This window comes from Dendrobates tinctorius, unplaced genomic scaffold, assembly GCF_039654945.1.
Source record: "Dendrobates tinctorius isolate UK_male_01 unplaced genomic scaffold, ASM3965494v1 ptg000021l, whole genome shotgun sequence".
Lineage (NCBI taxonomy): Eukaryota > Metazoa > Chordata > Amphibia > Anura > Dendrobatidae > Dendrobates > Dendrobates tinctorius.
The window spans coordinates 22,686,325-22,708,754 of NW_027361689.1; the positions used below are offsets into that span (position 1 = coordinate 22,686,325).

General features: G+C 41.5%; 1 protein-coding gene across 1 annotated transcript; it reads left to right on the forward strand.

The window, feature by feature from the left end:
- Positions 1-360: 360 nt before the first annotated feature.
- Positions 361-9,784, forward strand: LOC141083809 (uncharacterized). Its single transcript, XM_073568244.1, has 2 exons — positions 361-1,187; positions 6,422-9,784. The coding sequence occupies exon 2, from the start codon at positions 6,428-6,430 to the stop codon at positions 9,089-9,091; it is 2,664 nt and encodes an 887-aa protein (XP_073424345.1). The 5' UTR covers positions 361-1,187; positions 6,422-6,427; the 3' UTR covers positions 9,092-9,784.
- Positions 9,785-22,430: the final 12,646 nt, after the last annotated feature.

The following is a 22,430-nucleotide window of genomic DNA, read 5'->3' on the forward strand; positions in this document are numbered from 1 at the left end:
CACTATCTTTCTGTTTATAGATATCCTGGATTCTTCTATTCCCTTAATAGGACAGTGAATAACAGTTGATGTTACATTTCCTTTCTGAGAGAAAACAGATGCAAAATAGGAATATATGCCTTACAGGAGCTCGCTTGCCCAGCTGCAAGTGTGCTATCGGAAAGAGTCTTCAGTGCAGCTGGATCAATCCTGACAGAAAAAAGGACCCGTCTGTCAACCCAAAATGTGGATGATCTAACCTTCATTAAAATGAACCACGCATGGGTTTCTAAGGATTTTGTCCCACCTTCCTCTGATGACACATAGTGTAAAATATCAGTATTTCTATAATAATAAATATACAGAGTCTAGTCCAGCTAGCAGAGGCTCTGGTTAGAGTGTGACTGAGCTATTCTGGATTCCTTGGCTCACACAGCTGTCTCTCTTGTCAAATGTATAGGTCAAAATAGTCAAAGCTGTCAAAATGTGACTATTTAGGGATAATGAATGGTTCTAAAGATCTCAGACTTTAGGCTTAAATATCTCAGACTAAGGTAATGCATAAATAACTGTATGCATAACTACGGTTCACTTAATATGGAAGAACTTATGAACATAGTGGCAAGCCACCATATGTGGTTGTAATTTATAGGTCAGAATAGTATATAAAGCCGGTCTAACTCTTGTTCAGGAGATCTCATATCCCTTGAGACTCTCGAACACCCGGACAGCTGCTCAAGACTATATGTAAGAACAATGCTCGTTTTCTCTTCAAATAATTACTGCATGTCATGAACTTACTTTTCTTCATTTTTGTAATCACTTTTTGAAATGAATAATTAAAAACAAGATTTATTTTATCCTCAATTCAACATTGCCTTTACTTTTGATTCTCAACCGTGCAAGAAGATATATATGTATATATTTTTCTACATTTTGGCGAGCCGTAGCCAGCCTGATCTTTTGTGCTAATTTTGGTTGGCATTCCTTCCTCGATTGTGCAAGGGGGGAGCACGAACTCTGCTAAAAAACCACCTGTTGTACAAGCTTCCTCAGGAATTCCACTATTTCACGGCACAAAGATCACACTGAACCTGAAGACGACGGGTGAGGATCGTAAAGAGCTGCATGCGTCTCATCCAGACGGAGATCTGAGGATTGCATAAGGACACAGAGGACCATCCATTGACGGGAAAGACTCTCAATAGGTGAGAAAAAATATAATGGATTTTATACATGATTATGCTAAGAAAAGTAACATAGATTTCAAGTTTGTTCATAATCATACGGATGCCCAATTATGGTCTAGTTTGTATAATCAATGTGAGGCAGAAAATGTTAAAATTGACAAAAGGTTTTTCTCAGTTAGAAAATTACAAAGGAAACTTCAGAATGTTATGCAGCTAGTCCATGTGTATAATAGCTTAGTCTTTGAGAAAACTGAACCTAACACCTATAAAACATGCATTGTCACACAAGACATTAATCACACTGACACACCAGGTGACACACAAGAGTCTGACGGGGATTACTTTGATTGTCCAAATTGTTTGATTTTGTCAGAACATATAGAACAATTGGAAGATCAAATAGATACCAGGACAGAGTTATTGTCTAAATTACGACAAGATATAAAGAGGGTTTCTGTTAACACAAGATCAACAGGTAAACAGGAGGACAGTGTTGCCTCTTCATTTGTACCAAATATGCAAAATCCAGATGCTTCAGTAGAGGAATTAGAGGCAGTAGAATTACAACGGAAAAAATTACATGACAGAGCAGCACGCATTAATCTGAAAATACACGATCAGCTAATGAAAATTGTAAAAGACATTCCAAATTACAATGATAAGATGGATGCCTTTTATAATGCGGACACTTTTGAATCAAACACAGACAAATACAATCTGAATGATGAGCAAAAGAATAAAATATTCAAAGTTTGGTTACCTTCATATATGGGAAAAAGATTACAGACCACACCCAGATTAAATGATGAGAATGAAATGGCACATAGTACAAAAGAAGACAGACTTAGACAATTAGTATTGTTTACAACTGGAGAAGACATGCCTACAGTTGATATTTTAGGGAGTTTACAAACAAATATTTCTGAAGACCCATTCTCTTTTTTGGTAAAGTTTGAACAGGCCTATAGGATGGTAATGGATCTCAGGCCTCACGAAGAGCCAGCATCCATGATCAAATTTTTTGTAAAGAAGTTCAAGTACTTAAATCCTGCCTCAGTGCAATTGGCTAACACTCAGCCATCATTGCAAGAAGCAACAGTTTTTATTGACAGAATAAGGAGATCCATGAAACAAAATCAGGTCAAGGCTAAAATAGCGGTAGTTCATGAGAAGAAAGACAGTCAGCTGAAACCTAGAGCCACAGTATTCTCCAAGAGCAGGGATTACATTGAGCATAGAGGTAAAAATACTACACAAAGGAACAATATCCATTGTTATTTTTGTGGTATACCTGGACACTTGAAGTGGCAGTGCAGGAAATTTTTGAGAGCAGAATCAGAGATGGGTACACAAGGAACAGGTAAGCTTGGAAGGGAAAACGGACTCATGCCAAAATCATACACCACACCTTCCGCACCTGCATTACAATTATCTGCACCTGCTCATACTGCCAACAGACAAACACAGTCACCATATGCACCATTAATCAGACAGATCAGAGAAATGACAGTGAAGGAAACAGAGTCAAGGGATAGAATTCCAAGGTCTTTTAAAAAGGACACTGGTCTTCTCCCATCTCCTTCATCTTTCTGACAATCACAGACTATTCCTGTACCACATCCATTGGAATTTGTGACTCGAGTTACATTGGATGACTGTGGAAGACCATTTATCAAAGTAAGTTTAGCAGGACAGAATGTTGTATTTCTTATTGACACAGGAGCTCAGTTAAGTGTTACAAACCTTGATTTGAAGCTAAACCCAGATTCACCAGTTTGTACAATTGTCGGTTTCAGTGGAAAAGGTGGAACTAAAGCAACCTTAGTTCCCAATGTGATTTTGGAAATACCTAGTTCTTTCAAAACAGAAATTGACATCTGGTATTGTCGTGATTCTGAAAATATACTTGGCACAGATTTTATGCAGAAATTCGGATGGGTAGTTGACCTAGGAAATCAAGTGATCTGGAAAGATTCCAATGGTTGTAAACCGGTAGTCATTGATCCTAATGATTATAGCCATGTTGGAAGTATTTGCTTGAATGATGTGGTGTCATCTGACCATTTGTGGCCTGACACTAATGATGACAAGGTATTGACAGAAATTGTACAGCTTTTTCCTTCTCTTTGGGCTCAGTTCAGGAATCAGGTTGGAACAATGAAAGACGTTATCGTGAATGTGGAGGGGCGTGATCCCCCGCCACAGCGTCAGTATAAATTGCCTCCAGAATCAATTGACTCTATGTCAAAGATCATACAGGAATTGTTAGATCAAGGTGTTATCCGAAAGGCTAATTCTGTAAGTAACAATCCTTTGTGGTGTGTTTTGAAATCTGATGGTTCTTATCGAATGATATTGGATTTACGGATGTTCAATAAGCATACACCCAATGTCGCACCAATTGTGGCAGATACTCATGACATGATGGCAAGGTTAAATGCAAAGGCCAAATACTTCTCTGTACTGGACATTAGCAATGGTTTTTTCAGTATACCTCTTGAAAAGAGTTGTCAGTATAAGTTTGCATTTACTTTCTTGGACGAGCAATATCTGTTTTGCAGGTTACCTCAAGGAGCACATTTGTCACCTAGTGTTTTTCATCAGGCATTGGCAAAGGTATTATCCAGATTTTCGAGGCCTGATTGCATTCTGCAATATGTGGATGATATTTTATTGTCTACAGAGGATAAAGAGACACATGTTTCTCTTCTGACAGAATTGTTTGAGTTACTGCATGATGCAGGGTTGAAATTGAACACCAAAAAGGTCAAATTGATGCAGACTGAGGTCAGATTTTTAGGGGTGCTGTTGAGTCCAGGAAAAAGGCAGCCACTGCAGGAAAGAATTGAGGCAATTGCTTCCCTACCAATTCCGACATCACACAAGGCATTGAGACATTTTTTAGGTCTTATGAATTATTCAAGGGATTTCATTGAGAATTTTGCAAATAAGGCCAGACCTTTATATGATCTTTTGAAAGGTGAAAACAGTGATTACTTTGGTCCTTGGGGTGATGAACAGCAAACCTCATTTGAACAATTGAAAATGAATTTACAAAATGCACCTGCTTTGTCCACAGTAGATCCTTCGGCTCCATTTGCTTTGCAAGTGCACACATCGGAGATTTCTGTTTCTGCTGTATTACTGCAATTACAGGGAGAAGAGTGGAGAATTTTGGGCTATTTTTCAAAACTTCTCTCACCTGTTGAAAAAGGTTTTGAGACCTGTGCAAGACACTTGGTAGGTGTGTACTTTGCAGTCAAAGCAACCGAACATATTGTCGGGTTCAACAAAATCATTTTGCAAACTCCTCACTCTACACTAAAACTTCTCTTTGAGAATAATATCCCAGGTGTGTCACATCAGAGATTTGCTCATTGGTTATTGTCATTGTCTCCCAAACAAATTGAGGTAGATTACAAGGCCAAATATGTTCTTCCTCAGCTGATGCAATATGAAGGACAAACTCATGATTGTTTACAGTCTTTTCAGGATCCAAGTCCATCACTTTTCAGACGGAAAGCAGAGGTAACAGACGAACCAATTTTTGTAGATGGTTCCAGATTCTATTCAGATGGGCACTATTATTCAGGATATGCCATTTTTTATCCCAAAAGAGGACAGGTTGTGAAGCACAAATTACCGAGTCATTTTTCAGCTCAAAGAGCAGAGCTAGAAGCAGTAAAAATGGTACTACAGCTGAATGAAGCAGATGATCAGTGTCCCATTACAATCTACAGTGATAGCTCTTATGTTGTAAGATCACTGACAGATTACTTGTCAGTTTGGGAAAAAAGAGGTTATGTAGATTCATCTAATAAGACTCTTGTTCACAGTGACACACTGAAGACAATTTTCAGGATAGCATCAAAAAACCCTAATGGTTTTGCTATTGTCAAGGTTCCGGCCCATAAAAAATCTGATGATGAATTATCTGTTGGAAATGCAACCGCAGATATGCTAGCCAAAGAGGCAGCCCTGACAGGAGAAGAGGTGTTTGAACCTGAACCTCTCGAGGTTTCAGCAGTTCAAAGAACAGACACACATATCCCTTCTTTTGCGGAAGAACAAGAAAAAGACTCATCTCTTGTTGCTTCCCGGGTTGATCCAAAACCTCCCTTTGTTTGTGAAAACGGGGTTTTGTGTCATGACTTAAACGGGGAGTTGCGTCCTGTTGTCCCAAGACATCTACAGGTTGAGTTCACAAAATACAATCATGAAAGTTTGGGTCATTTGGGCCAACAAAAATTGTTAGGCATTCTCAGAGAGAAATTTTACTGGGAAAAGATGGAAGAGACAGTGCAAAGTGTTGTTCAATCATGTCTCATTTGTGCCCAAATTAATCCAAGACCAAAAGGACAGAAACTGCCACTACTCCGAATCGCACCTGCAGATGGTCCATGGTCTACGTTACAAATCGACTACATTGGACCGTTACCATCAGGTAAAAATGGTCTCAGGTATGCATTGGTTGTAGTAGATGTTTTTTCTAAGTGGGTTGAAATTTTACCTGTCAGGAAAGATGATGCTTTGTCTACAGCTAGAGCATTAGTTAATCATGTCTTTTGTACTTGGGGGATCCCAAGAATGATCACCTCTGATCGAGGAAGTCACTTTACAGGAAAAATCATGCAAGCCGTTTGTGCTATTCTAGGGGTACGACAACAGTTTCATGTACCCTACCATCCACAGTCTGCTGGTATTGTGGAAAGGATGAATAGAACAATAAAATCCAGAATTGCCAAGATGTTATTGGACAAAGGCAATACTTGGGTTGATGCAGTACCTTTTGTACTGTTGAGTGTAAGAGGAACAACCTCTGCCACAACTCAGTTTACTCCTTTTGAACTGATGACAGGAAGAAAAATGCCATTGATTTTTCCTCATGAACCATTTTTGTCTACACCACAAAAAGATGCTGTTGCAAGGTCCAAATGGTTGCAATTGTTACAGGAAAATTTGAAAACGATTCTTCCACATGCTGCATCAAGAATGCAGAGAATGGAGCCACCATATGTATCCAAATTCAAGAAAGGGGCTCTAGTGATGATTAAAACTTTCAGGAAGAATGGACCTTGGGAAAGTAATTGGGAAGGTCCCTTTGAAATTATCGAAACCATGGGACAAGTGATGATACTTGTGCAACGAGCATCTAAGGTGGTTAAAAATACCCGCAGACAACAAAAATTGTGGGTACATGTTGATCAATGCAAACTGTATATTGCAAAATAATGATACTGCATTTCTTTTAGGAAGAAATGGATTCCAATAAGAACTGGAATACGAAACTCCACGTCCTTGATGGAAGGGATTCAACACCAATCCTTCAGGAGAAAAAGAAATTTCCCAGGAAAAGCTACTATCTGATGGGAATCACATTTCTGCTGTTTTGTACTGTTTCAACTGTGATCTACGCTGAAGATATTTCACACCATGGAACAAATACTAGTGAAGTGAAGGAACTTTTCAAAGGAACTTTACATCCAAGGAAACCAAGAGGAACGAATCTACAAAGCTTAATAGATGAGGACATACCGGACGATTCAGTAGATATTACTGGAAACATTTGCATGGGTTTTGGTGCAAAATGCTGTATTGAGCTACACTTCATACATGACACTGACATAATATTACACGCAGCCACAGGACCTAAGACGAAGTTCACACAGTTACAAGGAGATTATATACACAATAATAAGACAGGCACATGGGAATGTAGTCCTACAGATGTGTTATTCTGGAATATAGAGATAAGAGGTGAAGAGAAAGCTGTGTGGTCAGGAGACATTACAAATGATATGATCGCAAAAGGGAAAGTTGAAACATCCAAAACAGATGCTTGGTTAAGGACACAACTATTTGGGAAAGTTTTAGATCCTGCATTTCTTTCTATTACAGAAGGAGACGAGGATTGGGTAAAAACATGGAATTTTCAGATAACCAGAGAACCAGTACAAGTACAGGTATCTGTAGTTTTTACAGTTTCAAATACTATAGCTCCAGAAGTAAGGGTTACACCACAAGCAGTATATAGTCAAGAAAATATGTCTCCTTTATTACTAAAATGCAGCACGAGGTTAGAGCTACCTTCAGAATCTTTGTTAATATGGACCAAAGATAAATCATTTTTGGGAAGTTTTTCAAATGGTCCAACAAATGTTATACACAGAGGTCAATCCGGTAACGTGAGATGGTTAAATAAGGATTTTATTTTTTCTGTAGATAATCCATCTCCTAAGGATTCGGGACTTTACCAATGTTGCATTTTAACGAAATATAACTACAAACAATGTAGAGATGTAAAGGTAAATATATGGTCAGCAGTAGATAATGTATGCACACAGACAAGATTTCAACCATCTACTCCTTTTCAGATCAATCAGTTCCAAACTAAACCTCTGTTACGAGATGGAGTGTTTCTGACCATGGTATGGACCTTTAACATGTCTAACTGGAAAATCTCTTCTAGATATCCCCAGTGTCAACCACATCTCACTAACATGGAGATGGGAATAGAACAATGGTTTGGGAAAAGAACTTCAACACAGGTTAGAAGTAAGAGGGGAGTGTTAGAAGGTATTTTGGGGGGATTAGGAACAGTAGGAAGTTTAATTAACACTATGGACATTCATACACTTAAATCAGATCTGGAAAATATTGGGTATATTGGAGGAAAAGGGGTAAAGATTCAGAAAAGTTTGAATCAAGTCCTTGAAAAGATGGTTTTGAACACTGCTACTGTATTGGGATCTTCTGTATCACATCTTCAGGATGCTACTTTAGCTTTAATGGAAAGTGAACAGGAATCTCAAGTGGCCAAAACATGTCTAGAAATTCAGATTGAATATTCCACCAATCTGAAAATGATTGCACAAGCCTTACAAAGTGGAATTACCCCTTTAGGGCTAATAAGAAATTTGCCCATAGAATATAACTTTGCGTTAAACCATACAGATTTGTGGGTAAATAAGTGGTTAGGATGTGAACAGAACATTTGTGTAGGAACATCACTGATTCCAGTGTCAGGAAGAGAAGAAACCCTGGTTCCTATAGGTGTTCTGGGAATTCCTGTCAGCCCTACACAATTGTTATATTATCAATTACAGTACACAGATTTTGCATTTGATGGTACAAACATTGAACAATTAGACATTTCGTCATGCTTAAATTTTGTTTCCAAGGTAATGTGCCTATCTGGACAGGATAAAGTCATTTATCATTCATGTTTCCATAATCATACTTCTTGTCATGCCAGAGTTGAGAATGTCCACACGATACATGACTTGGTGACACCAGTAAGCGCTAACAAAACTTGTTTCCAAGTCATGTCAGGAAGAGAAGCAGTTTCTGCATTCTTCTCATCTTGTGTACATGTCGAAAATCTGACAATGGGTTTATATTGTATTGAGGGAAATGTTAAAACTCTCACAAAGAAGGAAGGAAGTATTAATATTACGTCAATAGGCTCAAGACGTCTGAAAATCCTTCCGATCCAGTTCAATTTGTCACAAGTCAATAAATTCCCTTGGGATTTGTGGACAAATGAAATAAAGAAAGACAAGGGTTTATTAAATCTGCTGACAAAACAATTAAAAGAAGCTGAAATTGTATTTAGACATGAACAAGGTAATCTAAATGATATTGAACATGAATGGACGAGTATGTCAGGCTCATCTTGGTGGAGAAATTTAGGAAAATCTGTAACTAGTTGGTCACAGTCTTCAGCGAAAATGGCAGCAGGAAATGTATTGTCTAATCCGATCGTTATTTTATTTATCATAGTTTTGCTGTGTATAATATATCAAATAATTATTATGTGTAAAATTAGGAGAATTTATAAGAATATAAAGGTAGAAATGAAAAAGGAAGATGATACTTTAAGAGAGATGTTAAAACGAAAAAAATATAACTCTCTGATCTAATTTTTGTTTTTACAATAGGTTTGAAAATTCAGATGACATTCAGGGCAGATGGTGATACAAGGTTTTCAGAATAAAGAATGAATGTGATACGAATGGTGAGAGAATGAGTTAGGATTGATTATGATATTTCTCAAATCATAATCAGGGGGGATTGTAAAATATCAGTATTTCTATAATAATAAATATACAGAGTCTAGTCCAGCTAGCAGAGGCTCTGGTTAGAGTGTGACTGAGCTATTCTGGATTCCTTGGCTCACACAGCTGTCTCTCTTGTCAAATGTATAGGTCAAAATAGTCAAAGCTGTCAAAATGTGACTATTTAGAGATAATGAATGGTTCTAAAGATCTCAGACTTTAGGCTTAAATATCTCAGACTAAGGTAATGCATAAATAACTGTATGCATAACTACGGTTCACTTAATATGGAAGAACTTATGAACATAGTGGCAAGCCACCATATGTGGTTGTAATTTATAGGTCAGAATAGTATATAAAGCCGGTCTAACTCTTGTTCAGGAGATCTCATATCCCTTGAAACTCTCGAACACCCGGACAGCTGCTCAAGACTATATGTAAGAACAATGCTCGTTTTCTCTTCAAATAATTACTGCATGTCATGAACTTACTTTTCTTCATTTTTGTAATCACTTTTTGAAATGAATAATTAAAAACAAGATTTATTTTATCCTCAATTCAACATTGCCTTTACTTTTGATTCTCAACCGTGCAAGAAGATATATATGTATATATTTTTCTACACATAGGGTGACAGAAAAATGGCTTGCTTTGGTCCACCTCTTCCTGGGACTTGACCTATTTCACCTTTTGCATCAGCTGAATGTCCAACATCAACATATGCCACTTTCTAAAACTCCCTAACTGTGCTGCCTCCCCCCCCATGGCCGGGGTCACCACCTAGCGCTCGACACCGTGCGAGTGCCGTTGCCCTGGACAGGTGGGTAGGCCGACTCTTGGGCGCGGGCACTGGTACAGGGTCCTTCATAGTGCAATCAAGTGTCTCTGACGGTGGTGGTGCACACCCGCCGTCAGACACACCGCCGTACTATGAGGGGCCCAGTGCCAGTACCGACACCCACGAGTGGGACCCCTTGCTTAGGCAGGGCCCCAGCATTTGCAATCTTTACCTCTCCCTGCTCCTCCGCTGTGTAGTCTGGGCCGTCAAATCCATACTGTGCCTGACACCGTCTGAGCCTGGCTCCTGAGACATATATTTTGAATGTGTACGCTATCCATACATGTTATCCGGGGAAACGGTACCCTTTCTAACCTTTGTGTAATCACGTGCAATCCATACTGGGCCTAACACCGTCTGAGCCTGCCTCCGGAGACATATAATTTGAATGTGTACGCTATCCATACATGTTATCCGGGGATACGGTACCCTTTCTAATCTTTGTGCAATCACGTGCAATCCATACTGGGCCTAACACCGTCTGAGCCTGCCTCCTGAGACATATATTTTGAATGTGTACGCTATCCATACATGTTATCCGTGGATACGGTACCCTTTCTAACCTTTGTGCAATCACGTGCAATCCATACTGGGCCTAACACCGTCTGAGCCTGCCTCCTGAGACATATATTTTGAATGTGTACGCTATCCATACATGTTATCCGGGGATACGGTACCCTTTCTAACCTTTGTGCAATCACGTGCAATCCATACTGGGCCTAACACCGTCTGAGCCTGCCTCCTGAGACATATATTTTGAATGTGTACGCTATCCATACATGTTATCCGGGGATACGGTACCCGTTCTAACCTTTGTGCAATCACGTGCAATCCATACTGGGCCTAACACCGTCTGAGCCTGCCTCCTGAGACATATATTTTGAATGTGTACGCTATCCATACATGTTATCCGGGGATACGGTACCCTTTCTAACCTTTGTGCAATCACTTGCAATCCATACTGGGCCTAACACCGTCAGAGCCTGCCTCCTGAGACATATATTTTGAATGTGTACGCTATCCATACATGTTATCCGGGGAAACGGTACCCTTTCTAACCTTTGTGTAATCACGTGCAATCCATACTGGGCCTAACACCGTCTGAGCCTGCCTCCGGAGACATATAATTTGAATGTGTACGCTATCCATACATGTTATCCGGGGATACGGTACCCTTTCTAATCTTTGTGCAATCACGTGCAATCCATACTGGGCCTAACACCGTCTGAGCCTGCCTCCTGAGACATATATTTTGAATGTGTACGCTATCCATACATGTTATCCGGGGATACGGTACCCTTTCTAACCTTTGTGCAATCACGTGCAATCCATACTGGGCCTAACACCGTCTGAGCCTGCCTCCTGAGACATATATTTTGAATGTGTACGCTATCCATACATGTTATCCGGGGATACGGTACCCTTTCTAACCTTTGTGCAATCACGTGCAATCCATACTGGGCCTAACACCTTCTGAGCCTGCCTCCTGAGACATATATTTTGAATGTGTACGCTATCCATACATGTTATCCGGGGATACGGTACCCTTTTTAACCTTTGTGCAATCACGTGCAATCCATACTGGGCCTAACACCGTCTGAGCCTGCCTCCTGAGTAGTGTTGAGCATTCCGATACCGCAAATATCGGGTATCGGCCGATATTGCTGTATCGGAATTCCGATACCGACTTCCGATATTTTTTCAATATCGGAAGTCGGCATCGGAATCGGAAGTTCAAAGTTGATTGACAGCCGAAATGACGTCATCATGATGCGCGGTGTGTGCGCATCATGATGCGCTGTCATTTCGGGCCTTCCGGGGGTCTCTGCCGGCCTGCCGGGGGGCTGTGTGGACTGCCCGGGGTCTGTACCGGCCTGCCGGGGGGCTGTGCCGGCCTGCCGGTGGTCTGTGCACCCTGTGGGGGTCTGTACCGGCCTGCCGGGGGGCTGTGCCGGCCTGCCGGGGGGCTGTGCTGATGTCCGGGGGTCTGTGCAAGCATCGTCCGATGGGACTACAAGTCCCATCGGGCGATGCCTGCTACCATGACAGTGATTGACACATTAGCCAATGATGGGACAGTAGTAGTCCCATCATCCGGCTAATGTGTTAAATGTTAAAAAAAAAAAAAAAAATACTACATACATACTACATACATACTACATGCATGCTACATACATACTACATGCTACATACATACTACATATATACTACATGCATGCTACATACATACTACATGCTACATACATACTACATATATACTACATGCATGCTACATACATACTACATGCTACATACATACTACATATATACTACATGCATGCTACATACATACTGCATGCCACATACATACTACATACATACTACATACATACCACATATATACTACATACATACTACATGCATACTACATACATACTATATACATACTACATACATACTACATACATACCACCTATATACTACATACATACTACATGCATGCTACATACATACTACATACATGCTACATACATAACACATATATACTACATGCATGCTACATACATACTACATGCTACATACATACTACATATATACTACATACATACTACATACATACTACATGCATGCTACATACATACTACATGCTACATACATACTACATATATACTACATGCATGCTACATACATACTACATGCTACATACATACTACATACAGTGGGGAAAAAAAGTATTTAGTCAGTCAGCAATAGTGCAAGTTCCACCACTTAAAAAGATGAGAGGCATCTGTAATTTACATCATAGGTAGACCTCAACTATGGGAGACAAACTGAGAAAAAAAAATCCAGAAAATCACATTGTCTGTTTTTTTTTCATTTTATTTGCATATTATGGTGGAAAATAAGTATTTGGTCATAAACAAAATTTCATCTCAATACTTTGTGATATATCCTTTGTTGGCAATGACAGAGGTCAAACGTTTTCTGTAAGTCTTCACAAGGTTGCCACACACTGTTGTTGGTATGTTGGCCCATTCCTCCATGCAGATCTCCTCTAGAGCAGTGATGTTTTTGGCTTTTTGCTTGGCAACACGGACTTTCAACTCCCTCCAAAGGTTTTCTATAGGGTTGAGATCTGGAGACTGGCTAGGCCACTCCAGGACCTTGAAATGCTTCTTACGAAGCCACTCCTTCGTTGCCCTGGCGGTGTGCTTTGGATCATTGTCATGTTGAAAGACCCAGCCACGTTTCATCTTCAATGCCCTTGCTGATGGAAGGAGGTTTGCACTCAAAATCTCACGATACATGGCCCCATTCATTCTTTCATGTACCCGGATCAGTCGTCCTGGCCCCTTTGCAGAGAAACAGCCCCAAAGCATGATGTTTCCACCACCATGCTTTACAGTAGGTATGGTGTTTGATGGATGCAACTCAGTATTCTTTTTCCTCCAAACACGACAAGTTGTGTTTCTACCAAACAGTTTCAGTTTGGTTTCATCAGACCATAGGACATTCTCCCAAAACTCCTCTGGATCATCCAAATGCTCTCTAGCAAACTTCAGACGGGCCCGGACATGTACAGGCTTAAGCAGTGGGACTCGTCTGGCACTGCAGGATCTGAGTCCATGGTGGCATAGTGTGTTACTTATGGTAGGCCTTGTTACATTGGTCCCAGCTCTCTGCAGTTCATTCACTAGGTCCCCCTGCGTGGTTCTGGGATTGTTGCTCACCGTTCTTGTGATCATTCTGACCCCACGGGGTGGGATTTTGCGTGGAGCACCAGATCGAGGGAGATTATCAGTGGTCTTGTATGTCTTCCATTTTCTAATTATTGCTCCCACAGTTGATTTCTTCACTCCAAGCTGCTTGGCTATTGCAGATTCAGTCTTCCCAGCCTGGTGCAGGGCTACAATTTTGTTTCTGGTGTCCTTTGACAGCTCTTTGGTCTTCACCATAGTGGAGTTTGGAGTCAGACTGTTTGAGGGTGTGCACAGGTGTCTTTTTATACTGATAACAAGTTTAAACAGGTGCCATTACTACAGGTAATGAGTGGAGGAAAGAGGAGACTCTTAAAGAAGAAGTTACAGGTCTGTGAGAGCCAGAAATCTTGATTGCTTGTTTCTGACCAAATACTTATTTTCCACCATAATATGCAAATAAAATGAAAAAAAAAACAGACAATGTGATTTTCTGGATTTTTTTTTTCAGTTTGTATCCCATAGTTGAGGTCTACCTATGATGTAAATTACAGACCCCTCTCATCTTTTTAAGTGGTGGAACTTGCACTATTGCTGACTGACTAAATACTTTTTTTCCCCACTGTATATACTACATACATACTACATACATACTACATGCATGCTACATACATACTACATGCTACATACATACTACATATATACTACATGCATGCTACATACATACTACATGCTACATACATACTACATATATACTACATACATACTACATACATACTACATACATGCTACCTACATACTGCATGCTACATACATACTACATACATACTACATATATACTACATACATACTACATGCATGCTACATACATACCACATACATACTACATACATACTACATACATGCTACATACATAACACAAATATACTACATGCATGCTACATACATACTACATGCTACATACATACCACATACATACTACATGCCTGCTACATACATACTACATGCTACATACATACTACATATATACTACATGCATGCTACATACATACTACATGCTACATACATACTACATATATACTACATACATACTACATACATACTACATGCATGCTACATACATACTACATACATACTACATACATACTACATGCTACATGCTACATACATACTGCATACATACTACATGCTACATGCTACATACATACTACATACATACTACATACATACTACATGCATGCTACATACATACTACATACATACTACATACATACTACATGCTACATGCTACATACATACCACATACATACTACATACATACTGCATGCTACATGCTACATACATACTACATATATACTACATACATACTGCATGCTACATGCATGCTACATACATACTACATACATACTACATGCTACATACATACCACATATATACTACATACATACTACATACAATACATTCATACAATACATACATAGACATACAGTACATATAACATAGAGTAACATACTTACCAATACTTGTCACATTGTTCCCCGAAGCCATTGTCTTTTACGGAATAAATATTAACATAACAAACCACAAAAAATTCCCTAGTCTCACTTTATGCCATTGCTGCATGGGAAATTCCCACACAGCAATGGCATAAAGTGAGACTAGGGACTTTTTTTTTTTTAAGTGGCGGAGGAATACAGTGCGGAAGGATACCTACCTTCCGTCATTGGATTCCTGCAGCCCGTAGAGAACGGCAGCATCAGCTGATGCTGCAGTTCTCTACCCAAGATCGTCGTGGGACACACTCGTGGACTGCTTCGGATCGTGGGTGAGTATTTTTGTGGTTTGTTATGTTAATATTTATTCCGTAAAAGACAATGGCTTCGGGGAACAATGTGACAAGTATTGGTAAGTATGTTACTCTATGTTATATGTACTGTATGTCTATGTATGTATTTTATGAATGTATTGTATGTAGTATGTATGTAGTATATATGTGGTATGTATGTAGCATGTAGTATGTATGTAGTATGTATGTAGCATGCATGTAGCATGCAGTATGTATGTAGCATGCATGTAGTATATATGTAGTATGTATGTGGTATGTATGTAGCATGTAGTATGTATGTAGCATGCATGTAGTATGTATGTAGTATGTATGTAGCATGCATGTAGTATATATGTAGTATGTATGTAGCATGTAGTATGTATGTAGCATGCATGTAGTATATATGTAGTATGTATGTAGCATGTAGTATGTATGTAGCATGCATGTAGTATGTATGTAGTATGTAGTATGTATTTGGTATGTACGTAGCATGTAGTATGTATGTAGCATGCATGTAGTATATATGTGTTATGTATGTAGCATGTAGCATGCATGTAGCATGCATGTAGTATGTATGTAGTATGTATGTAGTATGTATGTGGTATGTATGTAGCATGTAGCATGCATGTAGTATGTATTTAGTATATATGTGGTATGTATGTAGCATGTAGTATGTATGTAGCATGCAGTATGTATGTAGCATGCATGTAGTATATATGTAGTATGTATGTAGCATATATGTAGTATGTATGTAGCATGTAGTATGTATGTAGCATGCAGTATGTATGTAGCATGCATGTAGTATATATGTAGTATGTATGTAGCATATATGTAGTATGTATGTAGCATGTAGTATATATGTAGTATGCATGTTGCATGCATGTAGTATATATGTAGTATGTATGTTGCATGTAGTATATATGTAGTATGCATGTTGCATGCATGTAGTATATATGTAGTATGTATGTTGCATGTAGTATATATGTAGTATGAATGTAGCATGTATGTAGTATGTAGTATGAATGTAGCATGTATGTAGTATGCATGTTGTATGTATGTAGCATGTATGTAGCATGTTATTTATTTTTTTTTTTTACATTCAACAAATTAGCCGGATGATGGGACTACTACTGTCCCATCATTGGCTAATGTGTCAATCACTGTCATGGTAGCAGGCATCGCCCGATGGGACTTGTAGTCCCATCGGACGATGCCTGCACAGATCCCCGAAGCCTGCACAGACCACCGACAGGCCGGCACAGCCCCCCCGGCAGGCCGGCACAGCCCACCGGAGCCTGCACAGACCACCGGCAGGCCGGCACAGCCCCCCGAAAGGCCCGTACAGACCCCAGAGAGGCTGTACAAGGCAAAAACAGGGTTTTTCTTATTCCGATACCGGAAGTCCCATAGACTTGAATGGGACTTCCGGTATCGGAATCGGCGATACCGATACTTTTTTTTAAGATCGGCCGATCCATTCCAATCCGATACTTTGAAGTATCGGACGGTATCGCTCAACTCTACTCCTGAGACATATATTTTGAATGTGTACGCTATCCATACATGTTATCCGGGGATACGGTACCCTTTCTAACCTTTGTGCAATCACGTGCAATCCATACTGGGCCTAACACCGTCTGAGCCTGCCTCCTGAGACATATATTTTGAATGTGTACGCTATCCATACATGTTATCCGGGGATACGGTACCCTTTCTAACCTTTGTGCAATCACGTGCAATCCATACTGGGCCTAACACCGTCTGAGCCTGCCTCCTGAGACATATACTTTGAATGTGTACGCTATCCATACATGTTATCTGGGGATACGGTACCCTTTCTCACCTTTGTGCAATCACGTGTAATCCATACTGGGCGTGAGAACGGCTGGCGAGCTGTTAAGCAAGCTACAGCACCTGTGGTTTGCACACGTAAGTTTTTCATTTTTTCAGGAATGACGGTTAGGCCTAATTCCGGAACTGCGGTTGACCTGCACTTACTGGGAAATCATTGTTCGCGGGTAATAATTGTAATCAGTGATCCCCATCACTAACGTTGTTCAGCGGGTTATCTGCACCTGTAAGCGACAAACGCTGGCCTTTTCAGTGTAGCGCACATGCAGCCACGGACATGTAAGGGCATGACACACCAGTTATTGGCCAATCTCATGTGCCAGAGCCTCACGTGTCCCTCTAGTAAGCCGGACTCGGACCGCGGGGCATGACGGAGTCTCGTTTGTTAACGGAATTAAGCTTGCAATGTGTGCATCTGTTCTGTAGCTGGCATGGTTGAGGTTTCCCAGGTGGAGTCGAATTTAACCGTAGGCTCCACTCCTGGTGGTGCCCTTCTGGACATTCCTTTAAGGTTCAGCTTTGCAACCATACTGCCCACGTAAAACAAACACTTTGCCTTCATGAACGCTGTTTGGAGGGTCATGACTCGTGGGAATAACGCCGCCCAATCAGTTAACCTGCTAGAGAGATCCTTCGTTGCTCCCAAGCATGACATCACACTCCCTAGGAAGAAGGTAATGCCACTGTGGCGACCGTACTCCTGGGGGCGACACAAGTGCACTGATGCCCAGCCGCTGCTCGATGAATCTGCTGGTACATTGACCCAGACCACTACATTCCCCTCGCACGCTACACGACCTGAATCTGACCCTGATGAAACTCAGGTTACCCTTCCCATATACAGTTCCATCTTACACGGTGACAAAGAGGCAGCTGCAGATGAAAGTGCAGGTTCGGCCCACCCGCCATCAGACACACCACCGTACTATCAGGGGCCCTGTGCCAGTGCCGTCGCCAACTAGTGGGCCCCCCCCTGCTTGCTCAGGATCACAGCACTTGCAAAGTTGAAATACTGTGCAGTGAGATGGAAGATGGGGACGACGAGGAATCCAGACAAGTACAGGGAATCCCTAGCGAGGAGACTTATTTGATTGTTTTCAATGTTGGGACAGCAATTTTTGGGGAGCACTATACTCTGGAGAATGATAGATGGGGCCCACCATACACTGGAACATTCCAAAGGTGGACATCAGACACTGGAGCAGCATTTACAGGGCCCATTATACACTAGAGCATTAGAAATGGGGCCCATTATGTTTGGAGCATTATTTGGGCCCATAAGACAGCGGAGCTTCATCCATGGGGACCAACATATACTGTAGCATTATGTGGAGCTCATCATATACTGTTTCAAACATTATATGGGACCAATGATTCTGTATGGAGAAATAGATGGGCCTCGTCATGAGATGTAAAAAGTGAGGTATTTTTCATTGTACTATACCGCTATTTCTCTGCCGTATCGGAGCATGATGAGTTGTGGTATGTGTTAAAGGGGTGCTCTTTCGCCCAGGGGACATGAAAACCTGCAGCCAGCCCTCCCCCCCCACAACTTTAGCCAAATAACCCCCATTTTTCAGTGCGTAACTTGTATTATGAAGTTAATTAAGGTTGACAAGCTTAAGTAAGAAGAATTGATGCTTTTGGCATTCAAATGGGCACTGTAGGTGTGTTTCCTGTCCTCCTCTCACTGCCGACTTTTATTCCCCATTGACTTACATTGGGTTTCGTGTTTCGGGACGACCCCGACTTTTCCCTATAATCGGACGATCTTGCTCGACCCGACTTTTGGAAAAGTCGGGTTTCACGAAACGAAATGCGACCCTAAAAAAACAAAAGTCGCTCAACTCTAGTAATACTGCATCAATTGAAAGTGACAGGAGACAGCAGTTGTCAACTATGGTTACAAACTTCTTCTCCTCCCATATCGATGTTCTCCCTCACAAGTCATTCCCCTTTGACTATTGGGCCTGTAAACTGGACACCTGGCCTGAATTGGCACAATATGCCTTACAGGAGCTCACTTACCCTGCTGCTAGTGTGCTATCCGAAAGAGTCTTCAGTGTTGCTGGATCAATCCTGACACAAAAAAGGACCCGTCTGTCGATCCAAAATGTTGATGATCTAACCTTCATTAAAATGAACCATGCATGGGTTTCAAAGGATTTTGTCCCACCTTCCCCTGATGATGCATAGGTTGTCAGAAAAATGGCTCGCTTCTGTCCTCCTCTTCCTCTGACTTCTCCAATTCCTCCATTTGCAGCTGCTGAATGTCCAACATCAACATATGCCATTTTTTCAACCTCCCTAACTGGGCTGCCTCCCCCCCAGGGCCGGGGTCACCACCTGGCGCACGCACTCGTGCGAGTGCCATTGCCCTGGATTGGTGGGTGGGCCCACTCTTGGGTGACGGCACTGGCACAGGGTCCCTCATAGTACAATCAAGTGTCTCTGACGGTGGGGGTGCACACCCGCTGTCAGACACCCCGGCGTACTATGAGGGGCCCTGTGCCAGTACCGCCGCCAACGAGTGGGCCCCCCCTGCTTGCTCAGGGCCCCAGCACTTGCAATACTTAGCTCTCCCTGCTCCACCGCTGTGTAGTCTGGGCTGTTAAATACTTCACTGGGACTGCTACTACAAATTTGGTGAACTGAGAGATGATGTTTAAGACGTAGCTATGGCCTGTCCTGCTGGGCTCTATCATCAGATGATTAATGGCTTCCATTTGTTATGGACGTCGACTCACAATGAGATGCAGTGGTGGTTTATCATCAGCTTTCACAGTTTTCCTACTCACAGACGTGTGACATTCCTGCCCTCATTTTTAAATGTGTCCTCTCATGCCAATTCAATAGAATCGCCTACGGCCTGTGGCTTCTGTCTTTTGCACTCCAAAGTTACCTGACAGATCATGATAGGCAGTGAGGACCATGTCTACATCTCTCCCTGTGATCACAATTTGATGGAGATGAGTAACGGTGATGGGATCCATGGTACTGCAATACAGCAACCCTTTCTTCACAAAGAACTGTTTTCGCTGTCTCCACAGACAAAGTAATTGAGGGTCAGCATCGCCTCTGAGAATTCTCCCAGGAGTTTTTCCCGTGATTAGTAATTCCAGACTTTCTGCAATCACTCGACTTTATGTCTGTACTTTTATCCATCTCGTTTCCTCTTGCGGAGAATCTGGACTGTCTTACTGAGACTGAAATATATATGAAGATTTAAAAATACCCCAACAGTGTATACTGGTGTACGCTTCGAATACATTACCCTTTTTCTACTTTTTAGTATCCTGTCTAATCCATACTGAGGCTGTGAGTGTCTTTGTCGGACTCCGGAAATATACACGGAGATTTTTAATGTTTAAACGATGCTATATACTGTATACCTGTTATCCAGTGAAACTGTACCCTTTCTCAACTTTCTACAATCTTGTCAAATCCATACTGGGCCTGAGACCGTCTGAGTCTGCCTCCTGATGTATAGACATAGATTTTTAAAGTGTAAACTATGCTATATATACCTGGTATCCGGTGATACTGTACCCTTTCTCAAATTTCTACAATCTTGTCAAATCAATACTGGGCCTGAGACTGTCTGAGTCTGTCTCTTGATTAGAGATGAGCGGTGTTCGAGTCGAACTGTTCGCCAAGTTCAAATTTGAGCTGTTTTGGGCGGTGTTCGAGCCGTTCGTCGAACTCAAACACTTTGCTTAAAATTCGGCTGTTCGAGGTTCCGTTCAAGAACGGTTCGTTCACGAAAAGCTTAACTTTATTTTCACATTAATAATGGTTTTCAATGTTAATAGACAGTTTCATGGCATAGTAGCGGTGTCTGGTAGCCAGCGGTGTAGTACACCTGTCAAGTTGCTACACCGTGTGTGTTTCTAATAATTTTTTACCGCATCTTGTCCAGAAAATCCTTTTGGGCCTTGTAGCACTGTCTGCTACTCAGCAGAGGAGCCCACCCGTGAACCTAGCTATGCCGCCTGTTTATGAAAGAACCAGTTTTTGACTGCATTTAGCCCAGTTAATACTTTGGGCCTAGTAACTGTGTCTGCTACTCAGCAGAGGAGCCCACCCGTGAACCAAGCTGTGCCGCCTGTTTATGTAAGAACCATTTTTTAACTCCATTTAGGCCAGTGAATACTTTGGGCCTAGTACCTGTGTCTACTGCTCAGCAGAGGAGACCACCCGTGAACCTAGCTATGCCACCTGTTTATATAAGCACTGTCTGCTTCTCAGCAGAGTTGCCCACCCGTGAACCAAGCTATGCCGCCTGTTTATGTAAGAACTGCGTGCTACTCAGCAGAGGAGCCCAGCTGTTAAGCAAGCTACAGCACATGTGGTTTGGATACTTAATTTTTTCACATTCTTTCTGGAATGCCGGTTAGGCCTAATTCCGGAATTCCGGTTGACCTGCACTTACTGGGAAATCCTCGTTCGCGGGGAAGAATTGGAATCCCAGATCCCCATCACTAACGGGGTTCAGCGGGTTATCCACACCTGTAAGCGACACACGCTAGTCCTTTCAGTGTAGCGCACGAGCAGCCCTGGACGTGTAAGGGCATGACAGACCTGTTATTGGTCGATCTCATGTGCCAGAGCCTCACGTGTCCCTCTTGTAAGCTGGACGCGGACAGCGAGGACATGCCGGAGTCTCGTTCGTTAACGGAATTAAGCTGACAAATCGCTAGCACAACTAAAAACGGCAATGCACCACCACCCACAGAATAGAGAAAGCTTGCAATCTGTCCATCCTTCCCGTGGCTGGCATGGTTGAGTTTGCCCGTGTGGAGTCCAATGAAGCCACAGGCTCCACTTCTGGTGGTGCCCTTATGGACATTCCTTTAAGGTTCCGCTTTGCAACCATACTGCCCCCGGAAACCAAACACTTTGCCTTCATGGACGCTGTTCGAAGGGTCATAGGAATAACACTGCCCGATCGGCAGTTGGCATAATTTATGGTGTGGAAATCCGACGATATATGATCGTCTTCGATTTTAGAGT